The sequence below is a fragment of the Abramis brama genome (assembly GCF_963993115.1).
Source record: "Abramis brama genome assembly, chromosome: 1".
Classification (NCBI taxonomy): Eukaryota; Metazoa; Chordata; class Actinopteri; order Cypriniformes; family Leuciscidae; genus Abramis; species Abramis brama.
This window is the reverse complement of record NC_139963.1, coordinates 68,752,783-68,778,597: the sequence shown is the minus strand read 5'-3', so window position 1 is coordinate 68,778,597 and position 25,815 is coordinate 68,752,783. Positions and strand designations below refer to the sequence as shown.

The following is a 25,815-nucleotide window of genomic DNA, read 5'->3' as shown; positions in this document are numbered from 1 at the left end:
TGACGTCACCATCAGCATCACGTGATATCCTCACGTGATCATATTACTGCATCTGGCTTTATGACAGAGATCATTCGGGAATCTTGAGAGCAAGAATGAGCAGATATTGATGAAACACACTAACTGAACACATACACACACACACACACACACACACACACACACACACGAAACAACGAACACACGTGACTCATGAGAGAGCTTGTTCAGTAAGCGTTATTAATTTTGTCAACAATAATCAGATCTGATGCTGTAATGTATAATAACGGTGACCTGATCATATTAATAAAGCCTGGTATGAATGAAAGCGTCTAAAGCTGTTTGATTTGGCGGGATATCAAACGTCATCAGTTTGAATGGAGATTTGGCGCCATCTGCTGGACACTCAACACACAACATCAGAACCGAAAAACTTAAAGCCGTGAAACAATCATGTACTCTCAACTATAATGAATTTATTAATAGGATTGATCACAGGTTTGGAGGAGCTTTGCAGCACAAGCTGTTTGGAGAGAAGTGTCACTTAATAAATATTTCCATTATTTTCAATTTGAAATGTAATACGTAAAATGGCAATGCATTTCTGTATTTAAATGTACATTTTACATTACATCTGTGCAAAATGATAATTCAATTATAGGCTACAATTTACATTTTCCATTTCATACACTAGTTTTAATATGTAAATTGAATACATATTTTAGCGCTTTATAAGTTGCAAAATTAAAATTAAAATGTATTCCAGATATTATTAGATATGTTTAACATGTTCAAGCAAAAACTGTAGCAAAATTATTATTTAAATGTTATTTTTCTTAATTGCATTTACACTCAGTTAAGACACTCACGATTGCATTTTCATTAAATGTCCCGCAATTAAGAGTTTTATGCATTCCCTTCAATATTGGAACTATTTTACTTCATTCGAATTGTGTTTTCTTCCACTATTCTTCATAAATAGATTACTTTAGTTTATAAAGCTAAACTCAGCTCCACTGGCAGATCAAGTGCGTAAAACAGGAGAATGAATTATAATGAAGGCAGAATATCAAGGCTTAAATCAAACAGAACCTTAAATATTAGATATTTATTTAATACCTATCCGTTCACCGAGCTTTCCCATGAATGAGGCCAACGCTATAACAAGAAACAAGAAATTAACACACAGACTCACCTTGGTAACATTTGGCGTAGTCGGCTTAATCTTTCATTTTCAATTCGCAGTTGCTCTAACTGCTCTCGTAGTTGTTGCAGCTCCTCTGCCATAACTGCAGCAGACCAGTCCGATGTCGCCAGAAGCAGTCGTCCCACAAGCTGATCGCTGTTCCTCCCTACCAAAAAACAACAAAAACCAAAAAAAAAAAAAAAAAAAACTATCCACTTCCCAGCCTTTAATACCACATAAAAGAAAATGGTTATCCTGCCGACTATGCCAAATGTTACCAAGGTAACGGTTCTTTTAAGCAAGGGGGAGAACAAAAAAACTAAAATGTACTCACAAATATAAACAAATTTATTGACAAATAAACCAATGAGACAATAATACATCTATAAAAAAAAACAAAAAAAACAAAACAATACATTGTAGAACAAAAACTCATTCCATATTAATAACCAGCCAACCTCCTATGAACCCCAATACAATCCCAACTTTGTCACACAGAACAATTCAAAATAAAGCACAAAGTAAATGACACGAACAACCCCAAAATCATATTAAATAAAAGTATAACATACTCAAACCAACATAAAGAAATCAATTCCACTGCAAACTACTGTGTGGAATTAGCTCATGTGTTTTAAAGCATCAATATAGTACAGAGAGTACAAGGGTTGGCTGGCAACACTAGGCTGGGAAGTGACATACAAACAAGGAAAAGTAAAAAAAGAAAACACCACACTAGCCAGTACGATTCACAACATCTATCCACTCATTGCGCTGGAGGCATATAGCGTGCACATGCCGGTACTGGCTAGATGGGGGAAATCAAAACAAAACAAACACAAGAGGAACAGCGATCAACCAAACCTAATACAAAAACAAACATAATTAGCAATACAAATTAACAATACACAAAAATAACCACAAAACGTATTTCTTTAATCTCATTAGAAAATAAAATCAAGACACTTACAAACACTGTATCTGCAACACAGCCACCAATCCTGGACTAACTTCCAAGATAAAAACGGGCGTGACCATTGGCCTACAAATCCACACTGTTTGGCGTCTGCATTAAAAACAATTCCCTAATTAAATAAAACAAGTCTTCATTAATATGAAAGAAGCAATCACTATTTATTTAGCCTACCTGCTCACCAGACCGTTCATGCACAAACCAACATGGACCTGTCACAATGTTTGTGTCTGCATTAAAAACATCTAATTCAGTGAAAAAGGCTTTGTAAATGGGTCAGTGACATATGTACCATAAAAAAGTGTTTTTTCAAAAATTTCAAATAACAGGCATAAAAATGGTTGACTTTTGTTCTACTAACTCTCATCTTTATAGAAACATATGTTGTTTCAAAATTTTAAATTGGAATCAGAATTTATGTGACAATTTGTTGTATTAGTGCGTACAATCGTCATATGGTGTGACATGAAAATAATTGTATATAAACTGAAAATGGATTATACCTTTCTTAAGTTACTCACTTTATCAAAGTCATTTATCGTAACTAAACTGTGATCCATTATAGTTTTGTGAAAATTAATTAAATTTGTGTATTATTTTCTAAAACATTGCTCAATGTGAGACCTATGCTGTCGGTCTTTCAACGCATTTTCTATTTATTGTGACAAACCTTGCTAGAAAATTCTAAAAATATTTGTGACTCTTGCTGATACTATTTTCTATGTATTCCATGAACATTTTCAGGTTTTATCATTAATAAGGGTATGTTATTTTCACAATTTGGAATGTCACACCATATGATAATGTCGCCATGTGTCAATGCAAACCATGTATTATCCTACTTATTGGTGAGTACTGATCACTCATATGGCAGGAAATATTTAACCACTCTTAAATGCTGGAAGGCAATATTTACATTTTATTGATTTATTTGATATTTTTTAAAGGGGGGGTGAAATGCTATTTCATGCATACTGAGTTTTTTACACTGTTAAAGAGTTGGATTCCCATGCTAAACATGGACAAAGTTTCAAAAATTAAGTTGTAGGTTTGATGGAATATTTCACAAATTTCGGAAAGTTTTTTTCGAGTATGGGCCTGTGTGACGTCAGCTGGGGCGGAATTTCCTTATATGGGTCCTAAGGGCTCCCGTACCGCGCGCACCCGTAGACCAGAGCGAGAGAGCGAAAGCAATACCTCATCTAAGCGCTCTGCTCGCTGCAGTCACAGGACTTTGTTTGTTCCCTGCATTTCGACGATGATTGTTTTATAAACAAGGCCCAGTTCGACACCAGATATAGCAGTCCCAACGATAAAGGTTCACGGTCGTGCGTTGGAACCGCAGGCGGTGAGTAAAATTCAGACAAACTGCTTCAAATGTCTGTGTGTGTTGTTAGCTATTGGCGTGTAAGCACCGCCCACACCACACGCCCCCAGCCGCTCGGTTTTTGTCCTCTCTGCACTTGTCATCATTATCTGCCTCAAGTTGACAAAAGAAAAGGAAATGTATGGTTTAAGATGAAGACAACATTGTTCAGACTTAAACAGCATTCTAAGGTTTCTGTGAAGGGGTCTGTCTGATGAACTAGAAATCTGTATCACCGAATAAAACTAAACTAAACTAAACTAAACACAATCGATGGTGGATAATTACAGCTTTTATGTGATGATGGACCCAAATAAATGTTTAAAAGGACAAAACATACATTGGACTTTGTTATTTATTGTTATATATGCAGGGAATTACAATTCATATCATATGGTGTGACAATCAAATCATATGGCGTGACAGGCAGACATGTCACACCATATGATGAAGTGTCACACCATATGATGTTTTCTGCACTCAGCACAACCTTGAGTCTTGTAGTTACACATTAGCATACTAACAACATGCTAGCTATAACAAAGCAGCATAGATTTACATATAATTATGACAAAATAATAACATTTCTTTTGCATTTTTCTAAAAAAATGTGTCACACCAAAAGACATCTGGAAGTGGGACTTTTGTCAGAGTGCCAACAAGATCTGATTTATTGTAAAAATAAAAATGATGACTCACCTCAGGTTGAACAGTAGCAATACACTGCTAGTTCTGTACAACATTGCTGAAGAAGGTCCTCTCCTTCCCAAGGGTGTCAAAACAGTTGCCCGTTCAAATATCCCAAAATATTTTTGATTAGAACTGACTCAAAACATTATGCTTGTACTTTGAAAAGAGTAGGCTCACAAATAGACATCTGTATTATTTTTCTGTATTTTTTTGAGAATTTTTGCATTTATTTTTTCTAGTTTTATTCAAGTTCTCACTTTGAGAAACAAGTGCCGGACAGTCACACCATATGAGTTTTGTTATGTTTGGTTGAAAATTATGAAAAACTGAGTGAGGAACTGTTTTAATGTTGAATATGTTCACATAAAGCATAATGTTCTGCACAATATTGAGAAGGTTTTTGGCAAATTTATTTTGTATTCATACATGTTTGACACTGAAGACAGCAAAACTGCCATGTCACGTCACCCACCCAAATATAAAACAAAGCAGTCAATATTTGCTTGGCCTACCTTCTCACCCAGACCACGTCTGTGCACCAACACACAAGGAAAGGCTACCAAACAGCACAATTCCACACAACAGATTGGACCTCCTCTCTAGGCCTCCCTAGAGGTGCCTGCTTAAAAACCCTCTACCTATCTGGCCACGCCCTCTACTAATTGCCACCTCACCGGCTACAAATGCATTAAAACAAAAAGCAATTGAGATCTTTTGAAAGAATATGTACTTTATTTTGTCTGTTGTTTTTAAATAATCTTGTTGTAAACACATCTACATAAAACAATGATTTGAAAGATGACCTTAAAGAAATAATTCTGTCATCATTTACTCACCCAAACCTGTATGAATTTCTTTCTTCTGCTGAACACAATATTTTGAAGTAGGAAAACATGACTATGTCAACGGGGTTCATCAACTGTATAGTTATTCATACAGGTTTGGAAAAACTTGAGTGTGAGTAAATGATGACAGAAGTTTTATTTTTGGGTGAACTATCCCTTTAAAGACTAATAAAGAAAACCATTATTCAAAGAGAACACTACTGAGTTACTCAATCCTGAAAGCGCGTTCTCTCTCTCCGCTGTTCCTGACATTACCGTAATCATAGTAATATGCGCACAGTTTTTTTCTTTTTTTAAAATAATCTGTCTTGACCGTGTATTTTTAAACTGCGGCTGGAGTGACCAGTGGGAAACCTGGTAGTTTGGTGATGCTCTGTTATAAAGACATGATAACTTTCTCTGGGATTGATCATATGAGGATGTGTTTATTACACTGCCTGTATTTCAGTAAGTCCTGATCACATGACTCGACGCAGCCGGAGGACCATTTAAAACTGAAAGTAAAGAGTACAAGTGAAAGTAACGGTTCTGCGGACATTTGACGAACATGAGCTTCCCTCAGCGAAACATCTATATTTGTGGTAATTTATAGCTAAAAGACGTAATCGTTTTGGTATAATTTAGCATCTGAAGATGCACCAGACGAGCTGTGTTTTGATGTCAGCACTGCTGATGATCGCTGATGGTACGTAGCTCATTATATTATGATTAGCTATATTATCTCTCTCTCTCTCTCTCTCTCTCTCTCTCTCTCTCTCTCTCTCTCTCTCTCTCTCTCTCTCTCTCTCTCTCTGCGTTTTGCATGTTGGGAGTGTGGGTGAGGAGGACTGAGTGCGTTTCTGAGAGGGAAGTCTTGCGGGTGGGATCTCTAAATGTTAATGGGATGAGAGATGGGACAAAGAATAGGTTACTTTCAGAGATTATGCATTTGAAAGATATGGGTGTGGTTTTGTTACAAGAGACTTCTCGGGAGCGTGATCAGAGCAATGAGGCTGAATGGGGCATATGAGGAGAGAAAGTCCTTAGTCATGGGTCCAATTTGAGTGGCAGTGCTTTTTCCCCCTATTGTTAAAGTGACAATCTTGTAAAAAAAAAAAAAAAAAAAAAATGAAGCTGATCCAGGGAGATTGTTGATCGTGAGGGCAGAAATTAGCAATCTTATTTTTCTTTTTGTGAATATTTATGCTCCAAATATAGGTGCAGACAGAGAGAATACGTTTGTTCACTAAATTAGAATTTTTTTTTAAGACAACAACACAGAGGAGATCTCATTATTTTCGGGGGAGATTTCAATTGTACCTTGGATTTTACACAGGGCAGGAATAGTGAGGAACCTCATGTACAGAGTGAATTGTGCTTAGCCAATGTGATTAAAAATCTAAACCTCGTATGGTATGATGTGAACAATTTTATAGGTGTCTCCTACCCTTTATCTTGCTTTAGTCCCATTTGGGGCAATACAAAGTTTAAACCAGGCAGATTGGACGCAGGTTTCAAGATGTGGGCAGACAAGAGCATACAAAAGATAGCAGATCTATATGTTAACAACACTCTTACGTCATTTGAGGAAATAGTCAATGCATATAATATTCCTAAAAAAAACATTTCTTTAAGTATTTACAAATGAGAAATTTCATACTCAGATCACAAAATAATCCTCTGGATATGCCAACATTGTCTATCTTAGAAAAAGAAATTACAATAAATTGTTCAAGTAAAGGCTTAATTTCATCATTATACAATATGCTGGTGTCAGGATCAAAGGATTCTTCAAATTGGAAGCCTGGAGATTGGATATTAACGAGGATATTCAGATGGAGGACTGGATGGAAGCATGTAAAGAGGCTCAATCATGAACAATGAACACACGTCTGAAACTGCTACAATATAAGTGGTTGATGCAGATTTATATAACTCCAGCTCTATTGCATAAATATAATGAAAATGTCCCTGACACTTGCTTAAGATGCAGTGAGTTTAAAGGTACATTATATCATTGCATATGGGAGTGCGAAGAAGTCAAAAAATTTTGGAAATGTGTGAAAGAAATGATAGAGAAGATTCTTGATGTTAACATTCCATTGTCACCTTTACTTTTTCTATTACATTTGTTTCCTAAGGAGATCAAGTTAAAAAAGAAAGAGTATGTGTTTATAAATATATGCATTCTTCAAGCAAAACGGCTTATTTCTTTAAATTGGAAAAATATTTGTGCACCACGTATAGGACGTTGGCTAAAAGAAATGGTAACAAATATGTCAATGGAAAAGATTACTTATATTTTAAGGGACAAATATACAGATTTTGATGGAGTTTGGGGACCTTTCAGATCGTTCTTAAAATGTGGTGGACTTGGAGAGGTGTTAATAAAAGACTAAGAAAAGAGGAGGTATAGAAAATCAATGTAAAATACTGAGAGACTGTTTTTTTTTCCTGTTATTGTTTTTTATTTTTTTATTCTTGCTTTCTGTTACATGGAAATGTATTTGTTCATGTGTATAGCTAAAATAATAATAATTTAAAAAAAATCTAAACCTATCTGATGTATGGAGAGAGCATAATCTGTTTACACGTCAGTATACATGGGTGAAGATTAGTAATGAGACGGTTTCTGCTGCACGTTTGGATAGACTCTATATGTCACGTAACATGAGGAATAGAGTTATAAATTCAACTATTCTTCCCAGCTCAATGTCTGATCATAAAGTTGCCACTATTGAGTGTACTTTATTAAAAAGAGTGTATAAAAGACATTATGCTAAATTATTAGAAGATAAACATGTTTTTGAAATTTGAGTATATACGAGCGAATACATAGAATTAGAATACATACGAGCGAGTCGCTCGAATGACGGCAGCCATGTTGCGCCTCCATCTTGAAAATACATTAGCCAAAGAGGGACATACCTGGAAATTCAAGTTTCGCCTTTCGCGTTTTTACACTCAGTGGCACCGAGACGAATGCGAGGGGGAGATTACTCACGACTGCCAGCAGATTTGTATTAATACGGCCACCGTAGGAGTTAAAACGCCCTCGGATAGGGAGGGGCTAGAAAGTAATATTCAGTTGGTAGTCATAAACAATTTCACCGCTAGATGGGAGAAAATCCTACACAGTGTAGCTTTAAGTCATTGTGGAAGAGTGAGAAGAATTGTTATGGAAAATGCATTCAATGGTAGGAAATAGGGAAGGTACAAATAAGGATTTTTTGTCAACAATATTTATCACATTCATTGTTTTGTATAAAAAAGTCTTTGGAATGTCTTGAAAAAGAAATTATTGGTATTGAGCAAAGAATGACTCTATAAACCTTAAAGATCTGTGGACTGAAAAGACTAACCGGCTGAGCTCAATTTTAAATGAAAGAGTGAAATGAGCTCTTACAAGTAATCGTTTTGTAACAGCAAGAGATATGGATGCTCCTACTTCTAGAGCATAAAAAAAGGACGAGAAATTGATGTACTGTTTAAAAGACCTAAATGGTCGAGACACTTCTGATCAAACAGAGATGCGTAAAATTGCTGTGGATTTCTAATCAAGTTTATACAAAATCAGATGACCAATGTAGAAACAAACTGCTTTATGTTTTAACCCCAAAGCACAAACTTTTTTTAGAGACTGAACTTACATGTGAAGAAGTCACGGCTGCTGTGATGGGATTCTCTGGAATAGATGGACTACCTGCCGAATTCTGTAAGGCTTTCTGGCCTGTTCTTGGACATAATTACTTTGAAGTTCTTCAAAAAAGTGTCACTGAAAGAATTCTTCCCTTTCAGCGTGCAGTGCTGACACTACTCCCTGATTTAACAGTCTTAAAGAACTGGAGTGCTCGGACTACAAAATCATTTCCAAATGTTTGGCCACCAGATTATATAATGTACTGCATACATGAAGATCAATCTTACTGCCTAAAAGATAGATCTATTGTAGATAATCTACATTTAGTGAGAGACGTATATGACTATGCTTTTGATAACAAATTGAAATGAGATTTTTATCATTAGACCAAGAGAAGGCTTTCGATCACGTGGATCACATTTTTCTCTTTGATGCTCTAAAGGCCTTTGGTTTTGGTGATCATTTTATTTCGATGATACGGGTATTGTACACTGAAGCCACATGTATGATAAAAATGGATGGTGGCCTAAGTGTCCCTGTGAAAGCCCCTTTCGGGCCAAGTTTATAGTATAATTATTGAACCCTTGTTATGTAAACTACAAATTAACTTTTTTAAACTCCCAGCAATCTGTCAAATTATCTGCATATGCGGATGATACAGTACCAGTCAAAAGTTTGGAAACAAGAAGTCTCTTATGCTCATCAAGCCTGCAGTTAAAACCAAAAAAAACCAAACAAACAGTAATATTATGAAATATTATTACAATTTAAAATAATGGTTCTCTTTTTTAATATACTTTAAAATGTAATTTATTTTTGTGATGCAAAGCTGAATTTTCATCAGCAAGTACTCCAGTCTTTGGTGTCTTATGATCCTTCAGAAATCATTCTAATATGATGATTTGATACTCAGTTATTATCAATGATGGAAACAGTTGTGCTGTTTCATATATTTTTTTGGAATACTTTTTTCAGGATTCATTGATGAGTAAAACGTTAACAGCATTTATTCATAAAAACAGCATTTATTCAAAATAAAAACATTTCTAACAATATAAATCGTTACCATCACCTTTTATCAATTTAACGCATCCTTGTTGAATTAAAGTACTAATTTCTTAAAAAAAAAATAGTTATTGTTCCCAAACTTTTGAACGGTAGTGTATATTGTTACAAAAGATTTCTATTCTAAATAAATACAGTTCTTTTTAACTTTTTATTCATCAAATAATCCTGAAAAAAGTATCTCAGGTTATAAAAAAAATATTAAGCAGCACAACTGTTTCCAACATTGATCATAAATCAGCATATTAGAATGATTTCTGAAGGATCATAAGACACCAAAGACTGGAGTACTTGCTGATGAAAATTCAGCTTTGCATCACAAAAATAAATTACATTTTAAAGTATATTAAAAAAGAGAACCATTATTTTAAATTATAATAATATTTCATAATATTACTGTTTTTTTTTTTTTTTTTTTTTTTTTTTAACTGCAGGCTTGATGAGCATAAGAGACTTCTTGCAAAAGCATTAAAAATAGTAGTGTTTCCAAACTTTTGACTGGTACTGTATAACAGTTTTAATTCGAGGAGATAGAGATGTTGATGTGGTAAAGCATGCTCTAGAGTGCTATGGAAAGGCATCATCCGCTAAAGTTAACTGATGTAAAAGCGATGCTGTGTGGTGTGGCCAAGCTGTTAATAGTCCATCACTTCCTGGTGGTTTACAATGCGGAATGGCAGGTTTTAAATATCTGGGAGTTTTTTGGGGGACAGTTGAGTACATAAAGGCCTGTTACAGTATGTGCGCGGTTGTCTCATTGGAAATGGTTGCTGCCCCAGCTGTCCTACAAGGGAAGGGTGCTGATATGAAACAACCTCGTAGCCTCTTCCCTTTGGCACAGAATGATGATCCTTGAACCTCCAGAAGACCTTGTGAGACAAATTCAGAGATGTCTGGTGGATTTTTTCTGGTCGGGACAGCATTGGCTAAAGGCTCCAGTGATATGTCTGCCCAGACAGGAAGGAGGACAAGACCTAGTGGATATCAGATCCAGAGTAAAGACCTTCAGACTTCAAGTGGCTCAGAGACTCCTCTATGGGAAAGACGTGAGCTGGGCTGGGGTATCCTATTGATAACATCGGTTTATAGATCAATCTTAAAAGCATGGACACTTTTCAAGATTTCTCGGGAGTCAAATAATGCCCAAAGTTTGTGACAGAGAACCATTGCTTTTTAACTCTGCGAAATCAGTGATTCCCGGCCATACCAACGAAAGAAAATTTTCACAACAGATCCATACATTGAACAAATCAGAAAAAGACTTAGATTTTGTTGACTTGGCTATAAAAAAAACACAGACTAACTAAATAGTATTGCTATCAATATAAAAAACAATGAAAATGTAAAAGAACACTAAATTAATTAAGTTTGAAACCCCATCGCACATTTCAAGGTTTAAACAAAGTGTTGGGACAGTTTATTTATTTAAAACAAGGTTGCATCGAGTTTAGAGTTTATTCCCTTTGCGATGCAAAATAAGAAATACAGATTCTTATATTCTTCTTGTATTGCCAAAGAAATTGAACAATTAAAACTGTAAAAAATGAAAATAGTTCAAAGTAACATAAATTAAGAACAGGCATTTTCTTTGCGTCTCTCTCGCGCTGGATCTCTTTTTAGCAAGTTTATTTTGTCTGCCTCACTGCGCGTGGGTCTCTCTCGAAATTAAACATTTGAGGGTAAAAACATCATACAGCTGATAATACTGTATATGTCGCTGCGTGTCATCAACACAAATCACGAAATAAAATAAAAAAACCCTGCAACAAATGATTTAGGCTTTGTTGCTTCAAAGACACAGAATGCCTAGTTGAATTTGCCTTACAATAAAACGAGGTTGATCACGAATTAAAGCACTCCCATTCGTTTCTTGGCATGAACGCGTTTCGTCAACATGTTTAATAATGCCAGATTGTTAACAATCGTTCACACTGCTCAAACATTCTAAAACTCTACAAAACCAGTTGAAACAACTGGATGGAACACTTCAATTAAAATTTTGTGTGAAAAACCTTTAAATACAATAAATAAAACTACAATAGGCTATAGGGCCTACATTTGGACACATTGAGAGATTTATCCTGAAAGGGACTTTGCCTGTTCTGTATCATCAGACTGGCTCTCCGACACTCTCCATATGAAAGAGGGGCGACTAACACTCCTGCACCCCCTCGATAAAGCCACTGAACTGCCCCCCCCAACCCTCCCCACAGGCTATCTGAATTTGAGACTGACTTAAAACAAAGAGAAGTCGCAATTCACACTTAAATAGCTATTCTAGACATTAGCATTAGGCTATTAAAGTGTTGATAATGAAGGAATTAAATAATTTAGGTTACATGTAGTGATATTTCTGTCATAAAAGTTTATTAACTAAATATTTTTGTGATGCGCAGTTCCCGGAGACAGAGATGACAGACAAACTTTTGTCGTTAGCCTTATATGAATAAAAGTGTACCGTTTTGAATAATGTAGGAAACTCTACTCTTATCTGTATGACCAAAAAATAAAAATACGGAGTATATTAGCCTAAGTTATTTTAGCCGCGTTTGTTGAACACTAATTCAACATGCCAGGATAAAACCCGACTTTAGAACAATGCAGCGCCACTCATCGTGGTGTGCCAAACACTTAATTATAAACAATCCCAAAACGCTTTGTGACATTTTGAAAAGCCGTGCATGCATTAAGGCCACTGGAACCAGGATTGTAACTGAAACGCTGGTTCTGATTTTATTGTTTGTCGTTTAAATGTGCGTGTTGCATATCTTTATTTTATATATTTTATATGGTATATTGGTGAAGTGTAGCATTGATTACTGTGGAGGGGGGTTCAAATAATTCAGCAGAAGCTGGGATGTTTAGACCAGAAGGAAATCCCCGTACCCCTGGCTTAAAACCATGTTTATAAAAATTCTTTCTGTATTGGGAACCCCAATATATATATATATATATATATAAGAAATATATATAAGAAATAAATATATATATATATATGTATATATATATATATATATATATATATATATATATATATAAAATAAATATATATAAATATATATATTGCTGTCATCTCTATTTTTAACTTTTGATTCTATTTTTCTGCACTAAAAAATGGTTATATTCTGTTTACCATAGTTGTAGTGTTTCATCGACTTTAATCCCACTTACATTTCAAAATACGGCAATTGCTGCTGTTTTGCATGATATCGCTTTGCGCCACCTGGCGGTCATTTCGCGAATGACTTTGAAATGCGACTGGTTTATTTTTGGCTGGCGCGGCAGTAATAGGCATTCTGGTTGACTACCTACTCTAGGTGCTTCCCCCAAGGGCAGCTGGAGGACCTTGTACAAACCTGGAGATCTTCAGTGGAGGTTAGTGCATGGTATAATATCCACGAACAGACACAGAGCACGTCTTGATCCACAGGTGAGGGAGGGATGCCCTTTCTGTGGGAAATGGGGACTTTATAGGCATCTGAAATAGTAAAATGTGATGTATCTACAAAATGCTGCAGTAAAATTGTTTAAAATGAGGTGTGCATACTGTATTGGACATTGAATTCAAGAGAAACTGTCATTTTAATATTAAAAAAATAAATAAAAAAGAGGCATTTAGAAAGAGTGTATACTTTATTGTATCTGCTTTTTGCAAATAAGTATGTTGTAAACCTCTACATAAAAAAATGTCTTGAGGTGTTACCTGTAAAGAAAAAACAAAACATAAGTCAAAGAAATAGACAACTGTCAAAGACGACACGAGTGTACATAAAAAGGATAACAGAGTAACATACATAAAATCTCAAAACATTGCATCTTGCTATAGATAGATAGATCGACTATCTTGCTTGACTTAGATAGATAGATAGATAGATAGATAGATAGAAAGAAAGAAAGAAAGAAGATAGAAAAAGATAGATAGAAAGAAAGAAAAAAATATAGAAAGAAAGAAAGAAAGAAAGAAAGAAAGAAAGAAAGAAAAAGATAGATAGATAGATAGATAGATAGATAGATAGATAGAAAGAAAGAAAGAAAGAAGATAGAAAAAGATAGATAGATAGAAAGAAAAAAATATAGAAAGAAAGAAAGAAAGAAAGAAAGAAAAAGATAGATAGATAGATAGATAGATAGATAGATAGATAGAAAGAAAGAAGATAGAAAAAGATAGATAGATAGAAAGAAAGAAAAAAATATAGAAAGAAAGAAAAAAGAAAAAGATAGATAGATAGATAGATAGATAGATAGATAGAAAGAAAGAAAGAAAGAAAGAAAGAAGATAGAAAAAGATAGATAGATAGAAAGAAAGAAAAAAATATAGAAAGAAAAAAAGAAAAAGATAGATAGATAGATAGATAGATAGAAAGAAAGAAAGAAGATAGAAAAAGATAGAAAGAAAGAAAGAAAGAAAGAAAGAAAGAAAGAAAGAAAGAAAAAGATAGATAGATAGATAGATAGATAGAAAGAAAGAAAAAAATATAGAAAGAAATAAAGAAAGAAAAAAAGAAAAAGATAGATAGATAGATAGATAGAAAGAAAGAAAGAAAGAAAGAAAGAAAGAAAGAAGATAGAAAAAGATAGATAGAAAGAAAGAAAGAAAGAAAGAAAGAAAGAAAGAAAGAAAAAGATAGATAGATAGATAGATAGATAGATAGATAGATAGAAAGAAAGAAAGAAGATAGAAAAAGATAGATAGAAAGAAAGAAAAAAATATAGAAAGAAAGAAAGAAAGAAAAAGAAAAAGATAGATAGATAGATAGATAGATAGATAGATAGATAGATAGATAGATAGACATTATATCTCGCTGTTGGGTCAGATGGTTGATTTCAGCGCTGCCCCACAGTGACAAGAGTTCAACCCTTATTTAACTTTTTGGATTTTTAAATTTTTTTAATGACAAAATATGCAGAGAACCCATACCATTTAAATGTATTGTTTGCTTTAAATAAAATTAAGATTATATTGTTTAATAATAATAATTGTGTATTAAGTCCATATTTATCAGGCAGATATTTGTAGAAATAAGAAAAGTAAATTTATAAAACAAAAAGAACCAGTTAATGGATAATCTTTACACAGGAATCACATGCACTGCATGCAAAGAGGTGTATCCGGACCAGTATACTCTTGTATACACTGCTGAAATTCGGAAGAATCCAGGAGTATACTGGCCGGATAGGTCAAATTCCATGGGTCCATATATATCTGTATACATCCGAAATGATACCAAATCGGATGTATGTTGTGGACGTATACTTCCGTGCTACAGCCATTTGTTGCCATGGCAAGTAAACCCATTAAAGTTTTTTTTCAGGAGACATTTTCACACCTGTGTGCACCTTTTTGCCTTCCATCCCCTATTGGTCCTTCATCTCAAACTGGATTGGTTGTTGACTGGTCACACTGACTGGGCTTGAGCCTGCTTGCTCGCCTCTATATAGTGGAGTAGAAAAGCTCAGGTTCCTTCTACACGCCATATTAAATATATAGAAGAAAAAAATGTCCAAACCTCGACCGCAAAAAAGAAAATTTGTTCTCTGTGCACTACTTCCGGAAAGAATGCTGGCATTTTAAAGTGTTTTTCGCGCGCTTGAAGCAATACACTAACGTTATTGGTTGCACCTCCATTACGTCACCACCTCTGTTGTGAGTGGTGGATTTCAAACCTCAAAACGCTTTCTTGCAGCTTGTTTGGATGCGGAAGTACTTTTTCCATTTAAACCACACCCTCGGTATGACGCGTTGCAAGTGAATCTATTTAATTTTGTGAATAAATATGATGCAGCTGGACATATTACCTTTCAACATGGAAGGACAACCGACTGCTGACAATAACACAAGAAAGAGAGCTCGGCGGTTTTGCGACCATTGCAACGAGAAGTTTCACATGCACATTTTTATCATCACAAAAAAAAGTTTATTTTTGTCAAGGGAGCTTGGATTAAAGCTGCGACAAATCACAACACGGAGTTGGAAGACAGTGAGATGTGAACTGGGATGAAGCTGGTATTCCCTTGGGTAAGTTATACAATGTAAAACCAAATGACAAGTAAAATAATATAGTGATCATCAGTATTTTTTTATATCTGATGTCTGTTAACTGGTGCTGGCAGTGTGTAGGCCCGTGATCTGCTTTGGTCAGAGTTATCACAAAATAAACGTTCAACTCATTTAGTGATTTGCTTGTTTTTAATGCAAAATAGGTTATTTTGGCCAAATTGTCCCTGAATGTATTAACCCTTAAGTATGAGTATTGTTTATTAATACATTGTAACTTATATTTATTGCAACTTTGGTCATATCTGTTATTATTCTTTGTATATCTTTGTATTTAGCTTTTATTTGTAAATAGGTGTGTAGCTACAAATCATTGTATTGTTATTTTTGTTACAGAGAACTTTGGAAACCAAGAGCAAGGGAATTATATTTGAAGAAGACATGCATTTAAATGAAAACCAAGATTCAGTAGAAGATCTTCTTGATTTATCATATATTACTGAAGGTAAGTCTCCTCACATTTAAGTTAATGCACACACATATATGTGTATTATATTTCACTTATAGTTGCTGTTGTTTTTTTATGAAATGTTTTTCCTCTTTATTATAATTTCAGATGAAGACAGCAATGAGCTCAGGCTTTTCTTGGAGCTCAGTGAAATGTCTTCAGATGAGGACAGTGACCACGAAGAGCGAGTCTTTACAGATGACCAGCACATTGAACATTTGGGTTTTGCAGAAGATAAAAACACTGAAGAAGATAATACCAATGAAGATAGCTCTGGTCAGTTACTTGTAAAGCTATTAGCAATGATGCTTTTAACCTGGCAAGCAGTGTTCAACATTTCAGACAATGCCATCACTGCACTGCTGCTATGCCTCAGACAACTGATGTGGCTCATTGGAAATATTCTCAGTGTTGATGCAATTAGCAATTTTGCTGGTATGACTCCCAAGACTTTATATTCACTAAGAAAATATACCAGTATAAACAGGGACAACTTCACTGAATATGCTGTCTGTCCCAAGTGTAAGACAACATTTACCCTTTCTGAGTCTTTCCATATCACCAGGAATGGTTCAGCAACCAGTAACACATGTGGATATGTTCCATTCTACAAACATCCACACAAGGCATCTAACTTGAGGAAGAAATGTGGCACTCTATTAATGAAAAATTTGATAAGCTTCAATGGCAAGGAATATCTGTACCCCAAGCAAACCTATTGTTACAAGAAACTAACTCAGTCTTTAGAGACCTTGCTAAAAAGGCCTGGGTTTTTAGAGAAGTGTGAGGCCTGGAGACAAAGACAAATTCCTAACTCTGTGATGGCAGATGTATATGATGGACTGATTTGGGCAGACTTTCAATGGGGGAGACTTTGCAATTTTGCTCTCATGATGAACCTTGATTGGTATCAACCATTCAAATATTCACCATATTCAGTAGGGATCATATATTTGGTGATTTTGAGTTTGCCATGCGAGGAACGTTTTTGTAATGAAGCATCGGACTCAGAGGGATCCATTTGCAGATTTTATTAGAATAGTCGGACAGGCAGGGTAATCGACAGCAGAGAAGATCAGGGTCACAGGCAGAGGTCGAGGCAGGCAGCAATAAGCAAGGTCCAGTAAACAATCCGGGTCGGGGCAGGCAGAGAACAATCAGAAAACGAGGTAAACAGTCCAAGGTCAGAAATACAAAGCAAACATGGGAAATAACGCTCAGAAATGATGGCCAGGGCGAATCAAGACTTCGCTGAGAAGTGGTGTGTGGAAGTGGCTTTTAAATGTGTGTGTAAATGAGGTGCCAGGTGTGTTGCTCAATCAGTCCCAGGTGAGAGGCATGATGGGAATTTGAGTTCGGTAGGAAATGGTTAATAGTCTGGAGACGGATCCCTCCGGTGGTGCTCCAGAGTTATACCAGGACCCACAGAGCCAAAGAACAACATAAACACTTATCTTGACCCTTTGGTCGATGAGCTTCGTGAACTGTGGGAGGGAGTTGCCATAATGGATTTTTCATTCTTGGGGTGCCAAGTCTACAGAGCTGCTCTTCTTTGCCTTTCATCAGACATTCCAGCTTCCCGCAAGTGTGGTGGCTTTGTGGGCCATGGAGCATTAAGAGGTACACAACATTCAAGAAGACGACATTTGGGGGAAAAACAGACTTCTCTGGCTTTGACCGTTCTTCATGGGTCCCACGCACCTCAGAGGAACATTAGCCGTATGCTAAAATGACTGAGAAGGCAACAACCGAGGCAGCCCAGAAAATATTTGAAGCCCAATATGGTGCAAGATGGTCTGAACTTTTTCACCTCAAGTACTATGACACTACAAGATTTGTAGTTATTGATCCAATGCATAATCTGCTTCTTGGAACAGCCAGGCACATATTCAGGTTGTGGATTGAGCTTGGTGTTTTACACACCCAAAAACTTGATGAAATACAAAGAAGAATAGACTATTTAAAGGTGCCTCAGGATGTGGGAAGGATTCCTCAGAAAATTGCCTCTGGATTTAGTGGATTTACTGCTCATCAGTGGAAAAATTGGACTACTATATATTCTCTGTTTTGTTTGAAAGGGTTGATTGAAGACAGGCATTATTGTATGTGGTCTGACTTTGTACAAGCATGCATACTCATATGCTCAAGGGTTATCTCCAGAGACAGGCTAGAAGTAGCTGACAGGTATCTGCAGACATTTTTGTCTAAGTTTGTTGCTCTCTATGGGCCATTGAAATGCACACCCAACATGCATCTGCATTTACATCTGAAAGACTGCATTTTAGATTACGGACCTGTCTATTCATTTTGGTGCTTCTCTTTTGAACGGTTGAAAGGAATGTTAGGGCAGTATCAAAATAACAACAGAAACATTGAAGTTCAAATCATGAGGCATTTTCAACAGAACCAACAGCTTCAAATGCCATTGCCTTGCGATTTCGGTGATGAATATATCAACATCCTAGCATTAAAAAAAAAGATTCCATGTCTCTTAATGGTGCCACTGACATGTTGTATATAAAACAGTATTGCTACATCTCGTCTGAAATGCTTATTTTAGAGGATGTAGACAATTTTGAGCCGTTGCCCCCATTCCAGGATGTTGTGCTAGAAGAATCTGACAGGGATATTCTGTCATTAATGTACCATAAAATATATCCAACCAATTGTGTCCTCCAAGTGGCACGTTTGACCAAGACTTGCACTAAAGTTAAGAATCTTGGAATTACACTTTCTGTTAATAATTGCAGAGCTGAAAGATCTGCTTGTGTTTCTGCTAAGTGGTGTGCTAGTGAATCCAGCTTTGAGGAACCAGTCCTAGACCCAAATGCATGTTGTTGCAAAGGTTAAATGGTTGCACCCTCATCCAGACAGACATTTCTTTGGGAACCCTGTGGAGGTATGGAGTTTGCAGGGCACACTGACTGATTCTGCAGCAGCATTCCTACCTGTGGAACGTGTTGCAGGGAGATGTGTACTTAGTACATCAACTGTGCAGTTAAGTCAGACAAAAGAAAAGGTATCAGTCGTAATTCCCGTTTGCGCAATGTTTGAGATTTAGGCCTATATGTGCCCCTTAGGCCTTTTTTAATCCTTTATTTTTATGTTGAGCATATCTGTTTTTGGTGTTTTAAACTGACTTTTTTATATAACTCCTTTTTATTTGAATTCCTTTTAAATAAATGTCAAGTCACCTTTATTTATATATTTATATTTATATAGATTTACACAGCTTTACAGAGATAACAGGAAAATAATGCAACAAAGTTTGTTTCCAGAAGAAAATAGCTTCACAGTCCAGCTTCAGTAAGTTCAGTGGTGATTAATTTTGTTGAAAAAATAAATAAATAAATAAATTTAAATGTATATGTATATATATATATATATAGCCACTTTGGAGAAAACCGTGATGTCATCGTCCAGCTCAGTTCAGATCTCATGTAATAGTGTCAACGCAGGCAGATCAATAATATTTTTGAATATTAAATTAAATGTCCCCAACTAAGCAAGCTAAAAGCCAATAGCAAAAAATGTGACAAATGTTGTTGTCTGCAATTTGTAAAACTTCACAACAAAATTTGAGATATTCTGAAATGTTTGGTTCATTTTTCTTTATTTGTTCCATTAAATTCCTTTGTTTATTTCATTAAATATTCAGATGTTTTTGTGAACATATATGTTCAGACAGGGTGTTTATTTTGTCCTGTTTTTATAAAAAAATATTTGATTAAGAGACTTTTTTTCATGCAGTGGTTTTAAGGCCCTGACACAGGCGACGTTAGCCAACCCTAGAGTCGGCTTTAGTCATTGCTAGTTCTTTGTGTGTTTCAGGGCCTTAAGAATTTACTTACTCTAATTTATTTATAATTCTCAATCCTGAAGTCCTCCCCTGCCACCCCTCCCTCTGAGAACAGCCAGCACTGTGTTAGTGTCAGTCATTAACATATGAAAGGTCTTCACACCTAACAGTCGTCAATCCTCTCACACCCAACAGTGTTTATGTCCGTGAAATTTCACGGATTCCTGTATATGTCCGCATATGTGAGGTTTCCGGGTTTGTCTGGAAATATACTGTCCCATGTTACTCTGATCTGCTTTTTCCCACATACATCCGGCAAACATGAATTCATGCAGTGATGTGTCCAAAACATCCATGTAAGATTCAAAAGACCAAATCACTAAGAAAAGAGGGTTGAAAAGCACCGTTTATAATAAATACACAAAAGTGTGCAAATTATGGTTTTATTACTCCACTAGATTTAGTCCTCTTGTTCAGATAGCAGATGTCACTGTTTCACATTTTGTTTGATGGACTGTATGTGTTTTAGGTAAAGACTTTTTTTTTTTTTGAGAGCTGTCAACATTCAGTGTTTATAGGAATAAATGAGATTTCAAGAATTTAATTGATAGTCTTTCTGTTTGAGAATTTTTAACTAAATTGATCATTTGTTTAGTGAAACTTTCCCTCTATCTATGATGTGGAATCACACAAAGTATTAACATGAAAAGTAAGTATATGCTGTTTCACACTTAAACTATTACAACAGAATCACATCTGACTATTGCACTGAGATATGCATATTCTTAAAGCCTGAGGCTGTTAAACAAAGCTTCACACTCCGGTAAAACCTGCTGATAAAATTGCATGAAAGTAAATTCTAGAGGTCAACATGCTAAAAAGTAAATACAGCATGAGCCATTTAAAAACAAAAAAAAAAAAACAAAAAAAAAAAAACAGAAAAGCCACTTGTGATCAGTTTTGAATGTCTGCAATTGACATTTTATATATTAGTCGTTTACATCTTCTTTCTTTTTGTTTTTGTACAGTTTGCAAAAACTATTTAGTCTCAGAGTGTGGGCAAACATGTTCATATAGGAATTTATGAAAAACATGTACAAATATTGCATAAAGAGAATTAAATGACGGTCCTTCTACATGAGTGTTTAAGACTAAACAAATCATATTTCTTTTAGAACATCTTTCTGCTATGTCTACGAAACATCGACGTGAAAGATGAGTATTGCTGTTTTTCTGTTACCTATAAAACTATTACACTTCAAACTCGTCTAACTATTACACTTAAAGATGTGCATTTCACAGCACAGTCACAGATACACAGTTATTTTGTGTATGTCGCTAAACAACAGTTAAGCTAATGAATTACAGTTGATATGTGGTATTTTTATGTGAAAGGGGGGATGATTCATTTTTTTATTCTGTCCACACCAATACTTTGACACCAGAGTTTTAGGCATCGGTCTTTTAGGCCTGATCCAGAAAACAGATGTTGTGTTTTATGACTTAATAATTGCTCTTCTTTTTATGAAAACATGTGGTAAGCAGTTTTTGGCCTCATCAGCAGAGTGCCGGAATGTTTTAACATATCTTAAATTTCAATTGTTAGATAAATTATCTAATTATTATATCTAACAATCAACAGTTATATGTGAATCAGAGCATTTGAGCGGAGTGGAGCGCGAGTGGGCGGATCTTGGACAGAGCGCAGAGTGGAATTTTTAAAAGGACGGAGCGTCGCCCCATTTCCCGCTCCAATTTCGCTCCACTCACACCACGAGTCTGAAGCATGCTCAGTCAAGCCCGACCCCGAATCCATCTGTCTTGCACAGTCATCAACAGTAAACTATTTTCAGTCAAAACTCGGCTCAATAATGGAGTTCAAAAAGGAAAATGAGAAGTCATACAGGTGTCCTATTAAAACTAACTAACAATGATAATGTGGTACAAGAAAACGAATGTAGAGACATCGTTTCAGTCAGTAAAGATTCATTTTGGAATCTAAAAAGATACATCTCTCGAAAACATGAAAGTGTGCTACGTGAACTCGCTGGGAAGAAAGCAAAAGGTTAGCAAATTGAATATGGTAACTTGTAACAAAGTGTAAATTAAATATAGCGTAATATTCGAACAAATTAGTTTTGTCATTCAAGTAGGCCTAATGGTTCGTTTTATTTAATTTGTGTCGTCCATAATAATATTTATATTATTAGGCCCATTTTTTCGTTTAATTTTACAGCAGTTTGTGTGTACAATGGATAGAAGCCCATTTAAATTTTAATCGTGCGCAAAAGTTCACTTATCAAAATTCTGGCCTAATAGTTAATTTACTTTTAAAACTTTTATGTATGTTTTTGTTTATATAATTGTTATTTATATTATTAGGCCCATTCGTTTAATTTTACAGGATTTTTTGTGTAGGCTATATTCCTTCTTACATAGGCCTAATTTGTAATAAAAAAATAAAAAACATTTCTATTTGAAAAATGTTGTTGTTGCTCAATAGTTCTTTAGGAGGTAAGGCTGTGGTCTAAGGGTTCCCCAACCCCCGGGCCGCAGACCGGTAACGGTCCGTGGGACATTTGGTACCGGGCCGCAAAGAAAGAATAAAGAACTCATCGTATTTTCCGGACTATAAGTTGCTCCGGAGTATAAGTTGCATCAGTCAAAAAATGCGCCATGAAGAAGAAAAAACATATATAGCCTAAGTCGCACTGGACTGTAAGTCGCATTTATTTAGAAATGTATTTCACAAAAAAAAAAAAAAGAAAAAAAAAAGTGTTACAGACGGGACAGTTCTCCGTTACGGACGTGAGCGGTCTGAAAGCGGCACTAAAAGACTGCTTTAAAACTTTCACAGAGACCTCAAACAGAAAGCACAAAGCCTGTCTTTAAATTTAATTTTGTTTTGTATTAATTGTATCTTCATTTTAATCAATGTTTCATCAACCAATTGTCTGGATTTAAATATAGCCTATTAGTACATAGATAATCACGACACGGAGGCGCCGGCACGTGAACTGGAGCTCGTCTCATAAATGAACCTCAGCGTATAAGGTAGCCTACTTGCCTCACAGACCTGAGACATATATAGAAAGCTTGAAATGTCTACTTTTAAACAGAACAATTCAAAACGAAAGAAAACTGACTGCTCTCTGCTTATGTAATTCGTATGAAATGTGCATTTCTCTCTGGCGCGTTCACTACTGCGAAGATCGCGAGTCAGCATCGTCATCTTCATCTTTGCTGCCGACATTGACATAAAAAACTGGTTTATTAGTAAACAATTAAAATGTCTCCTGCTATATTTTACATATTCATACTCATTAATTTTGTCGGTTCGTTGTGACAGATTTTAGGTGCTTTATTGGCAGCGCCACCCTTACATGTTACATGAACGCATCAGCACCGAAAACATGGAGATTTTTTTCTTTTGGGGGGCATTTTGTTTGTGTTCAGGCTTTCTCAGTTGTCTTTAAGCGCGATGTTACAAGGACGCTGCTAATAAATTTGCGAGTAGGCCTACACATTGGATTCACGTTTATTATTATATTTTAAAAAATCCCCAGTTTTTATGCCGGTCGTATCATTTTATTTTGTTGTATTTATCCGCCACACCTTAAAGGTCGGTCCGTGAAAATATTGTCTGATATTAAACTGGTCCGTGGCGCAAAAAAGGTTGGGGACCGCTAAGCTACAAGTGATATACATGTCAATTTTTTTCCTTTTTTGGAGTGAGCTAACACAGTCTCACCCACAAACGTCACATACTGACGCGTCTTGACCAAACGGCAATATACGACGAAAAGGGTACCCCTAAAACGTCCGTATGTGACTATTCGGGTTATGGGTAGGTTTAGGTATGCGTTAGGGTACCGCTAAGAGGCGCTGCTGGTGCGCTTATGTCTTCATCTCATATGGACGTTTTAGGGGTACCCTTTTCGTCGTATATTGCCGTTTGGTCAAGACGCGTCAGTATGTGACGTTTTGGGGTGAGACCGGGCTGAGTGAGCGGGGGGCGATTTGAGTGGCGCGTGAAGCAAACTGCGTTGAGCGCTGAGCGATAATGATCGGAGCGGCCTGATGTAGCTTTGAGCGGGGGAGCGGAGGGGTGAACAGTTCCGTGAGCGATGAGCTGAGATTCTCACCGCTCCACTCCGCTCCACTCCGCTCATATGCTCTGATGTGAAACAAGCTCAGTCGCATTAGAGTTGGCGATACCAGCTCGCTTTTTTTTATCAGTGTAAAAGAGACTGAAGTGTGTGAATGAATGAACGGTAGAGATGCGCGCTGTTTACCACAATTGGCAAAAAGACGGTTTAAATTTAAATAGCGTTTCTGTGTGTGAATGAATGTTTGGCTTTTAGCAAACTGTATTGCTATACTGAGTAAAAATCGACTGAAATATGTTGAAATAAAATGTATTTGTATAAGCAACGTATTAAACTGCAAATTAACATTTATATTTCTTATAATAAAAACTAAAGACCTATGTTACAGACATATGAAAGACAACATTTCGTTGATTAGTTTTGGATAGATTATACATTTTTACTGTAAAATATCTGCCACCTCAAATAAGCTTTTGTTTGCCCATTTTTGCTCATATGTTAAATATAGTATGTTTTGTCAAAAATAAAGTAATCAAATAATATGTTATAGTGTTTATTCCAATGTAGCCTAGGCTATATTCAAGTAATGAATACTTAACTTTGAAATATGTATGATAAAATGTATACTTTAGTTTTTACAAAGAAAGATTACTTGAATTGTTGTTGTAATTGTAACCTTTTTAATAAAATATATATATTTACAAGGTAGATGTAAACAAAGTATTAAAAGGTAAATATAAGCCTTTTCTTTAAATAATTTTTATTGTGTTTTATTAGTGACAAATTTGGGGAGAGGATAAATATTCCAAAACTGAAAATACAGTATGAGAATTAACTGCACAATTACTAGACATGTTTTCCTTGGATATTATAGGCCAATTTGCAAGCACAATTTGTGAAAAAAAAAAAAAAATTGAGATGCTTCCAACTGTTGCTCTTGCATTCTTTCTTGTGGCTCAGTGACACACCTGAATGAATGGCTCATTAAGTATGCGGGCCCCATTGTCTCCTCAGGTGCGAACCACTAAATATGCATGATGGTGTTGGATCGTTGACGCCCACTCCGCATATTGCCTTTCCAAACAGAAAGTGTTTTGCAAAATTTAAATCAATGTATTGTGTTATGTAAATGATTAGGCAGGACTAGGCGACAACATCCATTATCCAAAAGTCTTATTGACACATATTTTGTCACGGCAAGGTTGAGTGCAAAAAGGTATGAGGACTCAAGTGCAGAAATAATTAATATTTATTACAAAAGAAACACTAAACACAAAACAAAACCCACGAGGGGGAAAACATAACTTAATAAATACAAAACCAAAACAGACCATAAACTTTCAAGAGGATCACGGGGAAACAGGAACATAAGACAACATACCGACACAGACTGCAAACAAGAGGGGACTTATGAGGGGAAACTAATCAGGAGGGAACAGGTGGATGAACTCAAACAATAATCAGATAACAAGGGGGAGGGATCAGACAATGACACGAGCACATGGCCCAACATAACAAAACACCCATGTGTAGCACAAGACAGGACAGGCATGTGACATATTTAGTATGTGTTTTGTGGCCTTATTTCAGAAAATTTAGTTTTTAGTTTTTTCAATAACCATGCATAAACATCATTCTCTCAAAAATACAAACATGTACATTCATGTTGCTCACTAAATAG

At 35.7% G+C, this 25,815-nt stretch overlaps 1 protein-coding gene across 1 annotated transcript in view; it reads left to right on the top strand.

The window, feature by feature from the left end:
- Positions 1-5,537: 5,537 nt before the first annotated feature.
- LOC311079122 (CD276 antigen homolog) overlaps positions 5,538-25,815 on the top strand; it is a 140,093-nt gene continuing 119,815 nt past the window's right edge. Inside the window, exon 1 of the mRNA XM_084108323.1 lies at positions 5,538-5,724. Coding sequence (XP_083964449.1) covers positions 5,673-5,724 — 52 coding nt within the window. The 5' untranslated portion in view covers positions 5,538-5,672. The remainder of the gene's footprint in view (positions 5,725-25,815) is intronic.